General features: G+C 53.9%; 1 protein-coding gene across 1 annotated transcript in view; it reads right to left on the bottom strand.

The window, feature by feature from the left end:
• The window catches only part of LOC122365343 (cAMP-regulated phosphoprotein 21-like), a 66,362-nt gene that overhangs the window by 17,517 nt on the left and 34,611 nt on the right, over nucleotides 1-14,234 (bottom strand). The window contains exons 3-6 of the mRNA XM_043336484.1: nucleotides 8,275-8,378; nucleotides 7,056-7,265; nucleotides 4,003-4,210; nucleotides 3,567-3,708 (exon numbers count right to left, since the gene is read on the bottom strand). Of these exons, the coding sequence (XP_043192419.1) occupies nucleotides 3,567-3,708; nucleotides 4,003-4,210; nucleotides 7,056-7,265; nucleotides 8,275-8,304 (590 nt within the window). The 5' untranslated portion in view covers nucleotides 8,305-8,378. The remainder of the gene's footprint in view (nucleotides 1-3,566; nucleotides 3,709-4,002; nucleotides 4,211-7,055; nucleotides 7,266-8,274; nucleotides 8,379-14,234) is intronic.

Raw genomic sequence — 14,234 nt, 5'->3', positions numbered from 1 at the left:
ACGGCACGCCAGCAAATACTGCGGCGGCCCGGACCACCGACAAACAGCCTTATCGCCGGCTTCTCGGAATAAGCTCGCTCGGTGAATGCGTTCAGCCAATGTTTTGTGTGCTATGAATCCATACCGTGCCGTGTCCCGGCCGCGGCTATTCTCTCGTGACGTCTCTGATGGCACGCAGACGACGCGGCGGAGGCGGAGGCGGGGTCGTGACACAGCTCAAGGACGGGGCGGCGGGGTCAAGGACGGTAGACGGTCTTCGGGGTCGGAGCAAAGGTGCAGAAAGCGTGCGGAAGGTCAGTTGAAGCGCCCAAGTCAGGACGAGGAAGGTGTCTTCTTTATCGAACCAAACCAATAGTCTCAATCTCAGCGCAACTGTCGATACTCCGAGTCACTATCATCGCGCTACTTCACAACGCCAGCAATACATCCCAGCAAATCTGACTGAGCAACAGGACCGAACTTCCCTCACCAGACGCCAGAGCGGGGTCAGGGTCAATGTCACGCCGGGGTCACCGAGTCTGTCTGTCGGCTCTCGGACGGCGACCGGTCGCGTGCCGGCCGGCCGCGACGGTCCCAAACGAGGCCGCCGATGGGGCCAAATCACCACTGCCAGCACACAGAGCGCCGCTCGGACTCGGATCGCCATAGCGTTACACGACTCGGAAACGAGTCACAGGGTGGAACGGCCCAACTTGACATAATTCAACGCCAATCAGCCAGAGGGCGATCGGTCCGGCCGGCGATTCATTCGACCTCGGCGGAAAACAATTGCAGGAACAGCCATCAACTTGCAATCAATAATCATTGTAATATTCAATCTTGCAATCAAGCTCCCAGTCCGGGGTAGGTCACGTACGCTCAACACTCCTTACACATTGTCGCCTGCTTGGTACCAACTAAGATCCCCTACCCTCCTACTGACCTCCCAGCCGTCCAAAAACACCGCCCCCGGGTGTCTGCAGGCCGGTGTGTTGCAGAGGTCAGCCCCCTGTCGTGTCTGACCCTCCCCCTCTGTTGGCGGGTGTGATTGGTGGTGCCGCCCAGTCGGCTGATACCGGCCCAGTAATCAGCCGATTGACCGCCGCGGGCGCCACTGACCGTGACCAGACTGTCTCTGTCTGACCAGTGACCAGACCGGCCCCCAGCCACGGAGCGGTACCGTCCCACGATCATCAACCATTCCTTCAGACACCCGCCCTGGCGCCCAGGGCTCGGCAACCTTCAGAGGTCAACAGCAGTCGCCTTCTCACGGCCTTGTCCTTCCAGAAAATGACGTCAAAGACTGCTAATGGCGGGATTCCTTATAAGATATTGACACCGATAGGAGTGGTGGGGTTCAATGACCTGCAAACCCAGCCACAAAGCATACAGGATGGTCATTTCTGTTAATCAAGGATTTCTTGCCCTCAGACAAGGCTTGAACATCGAGAGGCGTTTCAGTTTGGTAGCTCGGTGATGTTATAAGATTTCAGTACATCAGCCTTCTCCCTCCTTTAACCTCAAGAGATATAGCTATATGAATAGAAATAGGGTTTTCACCCATGACCCGCATGCTTCAACTGAGTTCCGCGGTGGTATATTTCGCCAGCATCTCACACTCGCTTCCTTGCCAGCTCCTGTATGCTCCCAGACTATTCTCCCCGGGTTGGCCCCGACCTTTCCCCGATCTGCCGGTCCGCCCACGGACGCGACCGCCGGTCACAGAGCCAAAGTCCAGACGGTTCCCCGGCGCCGCCCGGGTCAAAGGAAGCTCTCCGACAAAGGCCGCGCCAGGCCGCCGCCCGGTGCCCGCTCCCTTTATGGGCAAGGCGCACTGTAGGTCACAGCCACTGGGAAAACCACATGTGGGCCAATGCGCGCTGCCCGAGTACGTGACCGGCACACCAGCCACGGCATGGGCAAAGAGAGCAAGGTGACATTTGATTCGGAACCAGGCAGGGAGCGTTTTAAATTATAAAGTTAGATCAGCTAGGATGAAGAAGTTCCAGAGGTAGGCAAAATATTTACCGCCCAATTGAACCAAAGTATATCAAATTGAGCACAGTTTTCCTCCTCATCAATCGCGATTCCGCGATCTGCCTAACTCGTCGAGTGACTTTCGATCTGATTGGTTAGGGCCTGGGGGCCGATCTATCGAAGTGGTACGGTTATGTAACCGCCAAATTCGGTCACTCTAATTGACCGTTGGCTCGATTCTGCGACACGGCAGCCGTCGCAGTAAATCAGACAACTTTCAGGATAAGTAACAGTAACCAGGCAGGCGGCGACCGATGGCAGGCGGCGACCGGTTACATAGGTTAAAGTTGAGAACCAGGTGCTGAGACAGCACTCCACGATCAGTGTCACATAGTGGGGAGCCGGCCCTCCCAAAATGCAGCGCCACTGTGCTGGGGAGCCGGCTCTCCCAAAATGCAGCGCCACTGGGCTGGGAGAACGGTGGCCCAGCCTCAGAGGAGCCCCAGACTACGCGGAAACTTCATATCGGCAGTCATCAGTTTCAGTAGAACTATGGGCAGCGTCCGTCGTATGCACAATGCATAAATTTTCTCCCCAATTGATTAGCAGTAATGTATGCAGGCCTGCAGGCAATGTACATGTCGTGTACACATACTTCGTAACTTAACGGCGAAACTTCGCGATTCTAGTTTCTCGACCCACTAATTAAGGCTTAAGTTTGAACTACAAAAAAAAACATGCACAACTCCAATGCACAACTAACCGATTATAATGTGTGCAGTTTGCACTGTGAATGTATGTAGCTTTGCCGTCAGTAATGCTTTGGTTATGTCTTTAGAGCTAATACAGATAAGGTTCGACATTGGAATAAAATAAATAACAAATTTGCTGAGGCCCTCAAGCTCAGTCCTTATGGAAGCATCCGCCTGATTTCGTCAGCTACGTCGTAAGTGGTCGCGAGATGGGTCTATGATCATAACTCAGCCTTTTGGGGCTGGGAATGGTAGAGCCGAACATCAAACTCATGTCAGATGCGCTTATTAAAATGAACCAAAGCGTCACAACATGGAAACCCCTGCTCGGATAAATATTTAAAGCATTCCTGTGGTGTCCTGTGAAGACCACGCCACCGACTTGGGCTTTGTTTATCGACAAGGGTTCGGGGCACAATATCAGCTGTGAATAGCGAGGGACCGACTGTAAACCTTTACACAAGGCTCTGTCAAACGGAAGGCATCCAGGGGACATCCCAGGTCCCCGAAGATTTTTCAACATTACACAGGACATAGAGGGTAGGTAAATGGTGCATGAGGAGCATGTGATGCCAGGTGCCTCAGTTCACAAGTCCATGATTAAAAATCAGTTTGCTAAAGCGATGCAGGTAGGAGGCAGGGGGTAGAACAGACATCCAGCAGACGGATAGTTCAGCCCTCGTTGGTTTCAAAGGGCAGCCCTTAAGACCTTTGTCCGTGCATGGGAGGCCACTACCATACCTGGCAGCGTCCATCATGATCAATGAGGAGTCTAGCCCGCCCCCTGTTTGGGAGGCAGCGTACAGCGCCTGCTAAAGGAGTGCAGCCCTCTCCCGGCGCAGCAGACTAGGTACTCACGAGTTATCTTTGATGAAATGCAGCATGTCCTGTTCGTACTTGAGCAGGTGCGCCTGGTCCTTGATGTTAGCATTGAGCGCCTCCACGAGGAACTGCTCCACATCCACGCCCTTGCTGTCCATGTACACCTCGCCAGACGACTCTGGAAACGCACGCAGACAACATGAAATGGCGACGAAGGGCAAATTCACGAGTCACGAGGGAACTTCGCACCTCAGGCACACACATACAACATGCCACCAACTAAGAGCGGTCGAGCTAAGAATCTACATAAATGAACCATGCATCATAGCACGACATAGTCCACTCATCCCTCATTCTTCCTCCTGTCCAGCTACTAGTCCCTCCCCCCCAGCCACCTTCAATGCCGTCCAGTCATACCCCCCTCCAGCCCCCCCCCCCATCTACCCGTCCAGTCCGATCCCCCGCGCCCCACCTGCGGACAGATGGGGGCTGCCGGCGCGGCCCTCTGCGCTGCCCTGGCTGTGGAACTTGCGCAGCTTGTGGCCGTGGGACACGTTCAGAGAATACCGGGGCGGCGGAGGAGGCGGCGGAGGCGGCGGCGGAGGCGCGTCCACCTCCGGGGGAGGAGACGTCTCCTCCCGCATGGCGTGGCTACGCATCAGTACCTTGAGCCGCGCGCTCTGAGGGGAGGGAGGGACAGAGATGTCAGTCAGGAGGTGGTGTGGGGAACAGCTATGCTACTACATACAGACGGAGCTACATGGCGTGAGAGAAACGCAGACTGACCAACACACTGACACGCTCAGCTCCAATATCAATACCAGTGGATCAATGCTAGGCAGTAGCCATATGTGAGTAGAATTCTGTATGTCTGCTTTTTGCCATCAACGTGATCATCATCAAACTACCATCCGAATTCCTGTCCATTGTTTAACGTTTTACCCAAAAGCCCGCACCAGAATCCGTCTTATTTACTGTCTTGCCAAGGCGTCAATAAGATCGATGAAGGAACTAGCGGCACACAATCAATCAGCATAAAACAGCAGCGGAGCAAACTTCGGTGAATCAAAAACCGTGCCCAACCTGACACCAGGACAGACAGAGTGATACAAACGGGACGGCATCAGTATCAGAGTCAGTCCATTGATCGAGACGTCATTATTTATTCTGGCGGATGATTATTGCAGCGTGAGAGCAGTCACAAGCTGCCGCGTCCCAGAGGCCAGCGGTAAAAAGGAGCATGCAAGGTACTCTGATCAATGATCTTCACTGGGAAACCATCATCCTAAGGTACAACCGATCAGCGCATAAAGCCGGTCAACGCTCTGACGTATCTGCGCGAGCCACTTAATTTACAGCTAGAAAAAACAAAACAGCAAACATCAATTCATTCCACTGAAAGCCTTCACGATCGGCGCGGCCTCCCTCGTCACCTCGAAGGCCGCAGCACACAAAACCCCAGCTCTTTGTTCTCAAATTACCGCCAAGGTCTGGCGGCGCGGCGTTTGTTGTGTCTCTGACGTCACTGGCGACCCCAGTCGATTGGCCGACGGTGACCATGTAGCGTGATCGACGCTCCGGAGACGTGCGCTGAACATACGCGGTCACCGCGGTCACACATTCCGCCGACAGGTGAGGAGCCGATGACCATTTCCAGTGCGGCCAGTACGACCCGACACGCACCCAGTGACGTCAGAGACGCGCCCAGTGACGTCAGAGACACAGGGGAGGCTGTCTGAGGGTTCCTGTGAACCCCCGTCAGAGCGGGAGACCGTGCAGGACGGGGGTTCACGGGACTCGGCGGATACGGTAATGGGTGCCAAAGGTCGGCTCTAGCCAGATGGGTGTGCTGTTATGGAGCCAGGCCAATATTTTGTTTTCGTTAACTAAGGCGAATCTGGTGCTGTTTTGGCGCCTTACTAACTCTTCGACTTTCAGTCTGTCAAATACACTCTATGTAGCTCGGTGCCTGTCAACATTTTAAAACAGTCTATCTGAGTTGCTCAGCTCGCCACCTACAGGTAGATACATGAATAATGCTCGCCTTTAGATGTCAATGTTCTTTTTGCAGAGGGTGGCCTAGCTTACATCTCTTGGAGTTCTGCGGCTAAATTAACTGCCATGGGTGAAAGAGCTTATCGCAGCAAACAAGCGGTATATTGTATCTTGGCACAATGAATATCGAACGATGGACCACAATCGCGAGCCAACAGTGGCCGGCCTCACCTTCTCTTTCTAAAGCCCTCGCCAAACCGAAAAACACCTTTGTTTTCATTCGGATTAAATTACGAATCGATTGAATAATAAATTATCGCGAGCGTCAACGACGCAGACTGATTTAACTCACGTCACCCAGTATTCCATTCCTTCATATCAAACGACTGGCAGCAACGTTTGCGCCATGACAAACAATATAACGCTGAACGGAGGAATGGGCGTGGTTCCGAGCTCACAACCACTCGGCACAGGCCCAAACCGAAAACAGGCGCCCGTCCAGATCAATGTGAAACACAACACAGAAACAGTCACGGACCGAAGCAGCAAAGAAATTCGACGGCAGTTCAAAGGAAAACAACGCCTTCATCTTCTCAGAAAGAAATACAAAAGAACTTTTGTACTTTTTAAAACACCAAGTAGGTAGGATGGATGATCAAATACAATGGAAGCCGTCTTCTCATTACAGCAGTCATCTGCGCCTTAGTCTAATGCGATGTTCAACATGTATGAAAACTTCTACAGAAGCCCCACATATTCTGAGTTTGGCCTTGACCTTGGCAGAGCTGTGGAACTTCTATGATACGTAGTTCTCTCGGTCATTTGCCCGGATGAACGTTACATTGCAGCGTTCTCCGTCACATTCCCGGTTTCAATTTCGGCGTAATTAGGGGATAGCTGGGCACGGCGGTACGCCCTTACTCCGGTCCGGTAGTTGGGCGCGACTTGTACGGACACTACGGCCGGTATATGGCTGTTCTGAGAAGCGTGCGCCGTAACCCACTCTCGTCCAGCTCTATCTGGGTCCGACATTTCTCTGCCAGAGCAGTATCAGCTGCCCCTTACTCTCCGACAGTATGCGTCGTCTCTCGGTCAGTCAGCGGCATTTTATCTGTCTGGGCAATATGTCCTGCTTTTTCTGATCGCCTATCTAGATACATGTACAGGTCTCGCGAGATTAAGCGGTAGGTTTTGCACTTTTACATTTCCGGTTATATCTCAGAAACTAATCGATCTACGATAAAGCCATTTTACACGATCATGGCCGGCTTGTTACCCAACAAGTCGATCGCATCTTCAACACTTAAAAGCTTAAGACGACGAAGATATAGCCTGAAGTACACTAAATTTTCTAGGTGCAAAACCTACCGCTAAAACCCGCGAGACCTGTACCTTCCCTCACCTCTCGGCAGTGTGTCCCTTCCCTCACCTTTTGTCTGGGCAGTGTGTGCCGTTCCCTCACCTTTTCTCTGGGCAGTGGGCAGTGTGCGCCGTCCCCTCACGCCTGAGCAGTGTGTGCCGCTCCCTCACCTTTTGTCTGGGCAGTGTGTGCGGGCCGTGCTCGCTGTTCTGCGCCGGCAGCTCCAGACTCCGGCTCTGCCGGGTCAGTCCGGAGACCGGCGGACGCTCCGGGCCGCCCGGACCGGCGCCGGGGCCGTGTCCGGGTCCGGGTCCGGGCCCGGTGCCGTTCCGGGCCGGAGCGCCCTCCTCGGCCGCAGACACCGGCTCCAGCACCTCTTCCTGAAAAACGGCGGAGACGCAACGGTCAGAGCATCGAAATGGGCAGGAAGCGGTTCTTCACACTCTCCTGAGTATTTCATAAGGGATATTGAATTTCAGTCACATGCAGCCAGAACCATGATACCAAGAACCAGGCCGGGACGTCGCAGGCAGGTCTCACGGGATATTGCGGGGAAGTCTGTGTGGCCTCTCCCAATCAATACACAGGGCACGTCACGCACAGAGCGCCAACATCGGCGTCGTCACAGCTGGGTGAGTACCCGTGGATTCCCCGGTCAGATTCCAGCACATCGGTACTTCCTCCCGCATCGCTCCGACCCGGCAGAGGTCAGATCCGGCCCCGACGACGGACGGTGGAGCGCGGTGCGTCGTGTGCCACTCGGCAGGTACCGGTCAGTGATGACGTCACTGCGGTACCGCAGCCGCCGCCGCACGGGGTCAATACGAACCGTGCGGCGGCCGGCACGTGTCCAGGCCTGACCCGACCTCCACCGGCGGAAACGACACTCCACCGCCACCGGGCGTGGGCGACATTCTGACCGCATTAGTTGCAATGAAAATAAAATTGAGACGCCCAAAAGGCGGGCAGGCACGTTGTTTGCTGGCGCCGTGATTGGAATTCAAGCGTTCGATACAGTCAATTGAGCAGGGAATGGGCTACACAAACAGCAGAGCGAATAGTCAGTGTTACGTTGACTGCTTAGCATTTCCAATCCAGAACATAAGCCAGAGGCAGAGCACGCCACAAAACACTGGCTTTGAAAGCAATCGCGACCCAATCAATAGCCTTTTGCGCAGAGTAATACCTACATCCGAAAAGTTAGGAAAACATTTTGTCCAAGGATGCATACAGCCATACAGAGAAGATGTTTGAACTAACCACCGCACAGCTGACCCTTATACTTCCTGCCCTGCGTCATCCACACCATGCCCTGTGAGGACGGTCTCCCCTCGCCATATACTACTGATGTGAGCGCCAGTGGGGCGCCGGTGGGGCGCCGGTACGGACCTGTTTGGCCGGTGCCGATTCACCGGGCATCTCCGAGGGCGGCGCCGGTGGTGTGCCGCTGGCAGCTCCTCCCGCCGAGCCGTTACACACTACGATCGCCGGAACTGGAGACAAAAGGGGTCAGACAGGACCGTCAGAATTACAGAACACAGGAGGGAACGAGACGTTGTGCGGTGTCGTTAAGGGGAGACACGAGACGTTGCAGCGGACACGTCAGAATAGAGGGCCGATCTCAGCTCGGCCGAAATTGGGAGCTCATCGCATTGTTGATTTATCGTGAAACTGATTGAGAAAAATATGCTTAGCTAGCACCTATCGCTAATCAGGACGATAATTCAGGAAGCTGTATCAAAGATGTAAAGGGACTGAGTTGGATACGAATTGCTAAGTAGTGTGCAAGAATAAAACACGATTGAAGAGTCAAAAAGTACTCAGGGAAGAAAAACATCCCCCAATATTATGTGCTGCATTTGAAATCCAACACCCGACAATTAATGTAAAAAGAACGGAGCAACACGCCGGCCGGCCGGTCAGCCGTTAGCGGAATCGGTGTCGTGACCGTTACCGGCGCCGGTCGTGACGTGCAGCCCAGGGCCGTGCTGGCCGGTCACACATTTACCGCTGTCACGGCGGCACTGCCTGGTGTTGGGGACGGTGGTAATGGTGCGAATGGAACCGCCAGGCGCGGTGGCTGATGGCGAAACGGATTAAATGTCGGTGTAGTTATGAACATGACGAGAATTTGAAATAACACTACACCGATTAGAATTGTAAACGTTCGGACACAGAAAGAATAAAGTAAAAAGAAAAAGATTGGTGCGTTGTGAAGTTATAAAAGAAGCGCAAAACGGGTCCAGCATACCAGCAACCTAACATTGCTCGGAGTATGTACATATATTGCCTAACATATTTCATTTTACCCAAAAGTAAGATCAAACAACGACAGCGGATAGTAAACTATAGCACGGTCTCGAAGATACCCTAGCATATTCACTGAGTCAAAGCAGGCCACAGCGGCAACAGTCGATTGGAGTTGCGGACTCATTGGAAAAGAGACCGTTCAGGTAAGGCACAACGGCGCGGTTGTAGCGCAGGATTGAGCGACTAACCGCGCAGTTATTCAGTAGGACCCGGCCTTCAGACTGGTATTCAGAACGAAATGGAGAGAATCCGTTGGCCATTTATAGCATGTCGATCGATTGGTCCCGACGATCATACACGACGAATATGGGCAATGGCCTCTGGGGCAATGTCTGGGGCAAATACATTGCCCAATACATAAGGCAATGTATATCTATAGAAGCGTGTTACACGATGGTCCCGAGACATTCACAGTCGCACAAATACAATCACACTGACTCTCAACTAAGAGTCGATTAATGCTCCAACAGATGCAAGAGATGCAAAATAATGGTTGACATATGGAATGAAATTGAAAAATAAAGGAAAGTGAAGCACCTAATGGAAATCAATTTAATAAATCAAATACGGCAAATATCTTTGACTTCTTTGGTTGGTCATAATATTCTAGCATGTTCACTCAATGGGCGATTTCAACCGTTATCGTGATAGGAGAACAAGACGACTTTATGACGTAAGAGATTCCTTTCCGCAAATAGAGACTTTTGTAGTTCATTCACACAGAGGCATGCTGTTTTACAACAGACCATTCACAGTTTACACATACACGCAAACAATTCATACAAACAGACAAATACACAAAACCAGACGCACACCAGTGGCACAGCTGAGATCCAGCATTTTCGGCTAGGCCACTTCGGGAACCGGCGAAGGGCGGTGCTATGGGGATCATGGCTCATGCCGTGTGAAGCGTAATGGATATCATAAGGACAGATGCAGATCCTCGCCGCGGTATTACGATTAGGTCGCTCACAATATTGTGTTCCATCAGGAGGTTGCGGTACAGCTGAAGCACCGAATGAAGTCAGCTGAAGCAGCCGCACTGACCTCTGTTGAGTGGCTGAATTTGTACACCCCGCTGGTAAAACCTCGCATATACCTACGTCCAAACGTCCTGCGCGGTGGGTACAAAGCACCCTCAAATCTCAGGGCATTCCACAAGGTACGGCCTCACACGAGCGAGCAAACGGGCGGCCGGCCACCCTCCCGTGCTGACCTTTGGACACAAATCCATTCGGCGCCGGTCTGCACGAGCGCTCGACATTCATCGCGACCTGGCTGGCCGTAATGCACATTGGGGTCGAGTACCCTGTTCATTAATTTAACCTGGCTCGAAACCCAAAGGCCGACTGTCTCGGCAATCATAACAGGAGTCCACATCAGGCCCGGAGCGTGAGACGGCCTCCACATTATTTCAAATGCATCTCCGTGGCCGCCGGTTTTCAGATGTCACAGCTCACTTTATTCTAACGCTTAGCTTAGCTCAACGGCGTGAGCTCGTCGTCTAAGTTCTCTTTTACCCGGCGAGTACCACCGCTCACCCCCTGGCAGGCCAGCCGCGTGACCTAATGGGTGCCGGCACCACCACCAAACACGGGAGCTGAAACGACCAATGGCCGTAGACCATGCACGGCTGGCCGAACTGAGGGGCAATGGCGGTCGACTGGGCGGGACAGACCAAGACCACGGACCTGGCTGTCACAGACCAAGCAGGCCGCAGCCGCTCGGGATTCAGTACGTTGATGGAATACTTCACGGAACGTGGCAAGGCGTCCACGTTCCTTGGAAACTTCCTGAAGCAGGAAATACGGAAACTCTAGAGCGAAAGTATGTCTGATTGATGACTGGAAAATATCAGTCAAAACTTAAATGAAATGCTACAATATCATTAGGGCGGTAACAGTTCGGATTAACGAGCTGACGCGTACAGAAACTCAAGAAACCTTGCGTTATCCCAAGACTGATCCAGCTGCCAAGCCCTCCGACTGGGAAACCTTCAGCCGTCTATGTCGGCGTCAGTGGGAATGTTTCCCGCGCCGTCTGGCCGAGTTTACCTGTGTTTACCTCAGCCCGCTGAGCCGCAGCACCCCCCGGGGAGCTGAGGGGCGGGGCCGAGGGGCTGGAGGCTGCCAACATACAAACGCGAGCGCTGGGTGCGCCAAGGACGGCACAGCGGGACGGCATCGCCCGCACAGCGGGGGGCGGTTCGTCGCAACGCCGCCGACGACGGCCGCTCGCCGGCATATGTGGGCCACGGGGGAGCGCGGGTCACCCGGCGTCTGGTGACCCAGAGTCTGGTGACCTGGCGTCTGGTGACCTAACGTCTGGTGAGCGTCTGGTGACACAGCGACCGGTGACCTTGCATCAGGTGACCTGGCGTCTGGTGACCCAGCGTCTGATGACCTAGCGTCTGATGACCCGCTTTAGTTGACCCCGCCTCTGGTGACACGTCAGCGGTGGGGGCGAGCCACGACGGTACGAGCATGCCACAAGTGACTGGACGGCGCAACATGCACACTGCAACATCCGTGAGAGGCGAGGACAGCAGCCGTCCGCGTGTGCAACACGAAACGTGTTCAGAGGTCCAAAAAAATAACACGGATAACAATCCAAAAATGTGGACACCACACAGCCACAAGGCCATGCCCGGGTGAAAATGTGCAACAGTGTCAACGAAGAACAGATGATCACGAGTGGACGAGCATGTGGAAAAATGTGAGCAGCGTGGGTGCTGGCGGATGCAGTCAGTGGACAACACCAGTGTTTCGGGGTGCAGGAGTGCTTTGACGCCAGTCGGTGCCGGTGAGTACGACAGACGTCACCAGCGAGTGCGAACCGGCGGACCGGCAGACTCCACGCGTGCACCCGGCACTTACTGTCGGCCCGGCCGCTCTCTACGAGGCTGGCTACGGTTTGCATAGCGGCTGAAGGAGGGACCGCACGGCGCCGGCGGCGGGCGCCTCACGGGCGGGAGAGAGAAGCGGCGCAGGCAGAGAGAGGGAGGCGCTGCGGGCGAGAGCCAGAGCGGGAACGTCGGCCGACGCACAGACAAACGTGTACGGACGGCATCGCCGCCGCGGCCCGGCAGAGCAGACACAGTGCCGGCCGTCTGGCTGCAGGGCCGACTGGTTCATTTCAGAGTCAGCGCAGCGGCTATGTTAGGAGTTAGCACAATACGCCGCTGAGTAAATTCCACTTCCTATCGGTGATAACACGGAATCAGACGGGAACAAAACTACCCAACATAAATAACTTCAGTCTGGCCGGCGGCTACCCACACGCGCCTGACTCCGCTCGGCGGTTCAGTCCGGGGAGAAGTCACTTCACCGAGCACGAGCCCCGCCGCTGTCACGTGTCTGCCTGGTCACGTGTGTCAGATCACGTGACAGGTGTCAGACCAGCGCATAGCGTGACCCGCAAAACATCTCCCATCGACCATCCTCACACCACGCCTTCTTCTCACAGAAATCCCCCGACATTAACACGGTCAAACTGTAACCCAAACAGTCACACACAGCACAAACACTGAGCTCTACTTCCACACACAGCACCCACCGACCACACAAACATCTCACCACCAAAACAGCCCCACAGAAAACAGAGCCGCGCCCCACATCGACAGGCACCACGAACCGACAGCTACCGAGAGCGAGATAACGCCTGGCCAGCCGATTACACATTCCACTAGCGCACTGGATCCACAGCTCAGCCTTATTCACGCCATGGTTAATGCATGAGGTTCGACCTGGTGACATTAGCGGCTGCGGTGGTACAATTTAGTGGTGCGTTCTCTCCTGTCATGGGGGAAGGGGACACCTAACTATGCCACCAGACGCCTCGCACGCACCTGTAATTGTTGGACGCACGCACCCCACCGCCAGACCAGCTGTGGCGGGGGAGGCACAGGGGGACATAGGAGGGGAGGGGAGACGGAAGGACGGCTACAACGATAATATAATGCCATGACAGTACCCTGATGCTGCAAGCTATCGCCCCAGTATCTTATCCACCGTAAAAAGCAGGTTGGCCCACATAAGACAACCACCAAGATAGCGTCATTGTGCAACGGTCTCATCTCGAGCCTAACACGAATAAGCCCTTACTTTGGCACCTAACTGAGGTGTTCGTGCCTAACACAGCCGGTCATCCGGTTGTGAGCCAAATCCGATGGTCGGTACGCGAGAGCACTGCGTTTCAGAAGCGCTGTTCAGTGGCCCTCTCCCAATCAAAGGACCCTCAGAGCCAATTTATTAAATACAGGTTGGCTTTGATTTAAAATGCACACTATTGGAAAGCGCCTCAACGTTTGTGAAGCTGAATTTCGCACATCAAAAACGCACGGTAGCTGTGACCCCAATTCTGTGTCATGCCCAGCCCCAAACCAGCGACCAGCGCTGCAACACTAATGTCCCAAACGCCAGACACGCGTCGAATTTTGCAGTGTCGCGGCTGGCCAGCTAGCGCTAATGTCTAACGACGCGACGGTCGCCGCCATAGCAGACAGCAATAGCAATCAGGGGACGGGCCCAGTGGTGGGCTGGGAGGGGAGAGAGGGCCGCACATCGGTCCCCAGAGGAGGCCCGAGACCAGACATACCCTGGAGAGAGGACGTGGGAGGTACTCGATACCTAGATATAGCTGAGGGACGGACAGAAAATAGGTAGCACAACATTGCAATATAATTAAGTTATAGCGAGATAAATTTTAGATAGCGATCCCAAGAATTGATCGGAAAGTTGCGTCGCCTCCATCTTTGACTTGATAATTATCAACTATTGAAGCAGCTCTGCTCAACAACATACAGAAATTAACATAATTCAGCATGCTTTAGCATATCAGCTGGGTAAATGCACCCTTTGACCCATCGTTCGAGACAGGCCAACACTGGGCGCGTTCAAACTGAACGGAGTTTCCTCTGACCAATATGGTTACCATGTTAATATGAAAACGTCTCTCCGGTGACCATTTGCTACCCGCTTGCTCAGCTCATTTTTAAGTCAAAGGCAGCGTTACAAAATGTATCGCACCGCGGTTAAGTG

This window comes from Amphibalanus amphitrite, unplaced genomic scaffold, assembly GCF_019059575.1.
Source record: "Amphibalanus amphitrite isolate SeventyFive unplaced genomic scaffold, NRLGWU_Aamphi_draft 000732F_arrow, whole genome shotgun sequence".
NCBI classification, from domain to species: Eukaryota; Metazoa; Arthropoda; class Thecostraca; order Balanomorpha; family Balanidae; genus Amphibalanus; species Amphibalanus amphitrite.
The sequence above is the reverse complement of the archived record's forward strand: the minus strand, read 5'-3'. Positions and strand labels throughout refer to the sequence as shown.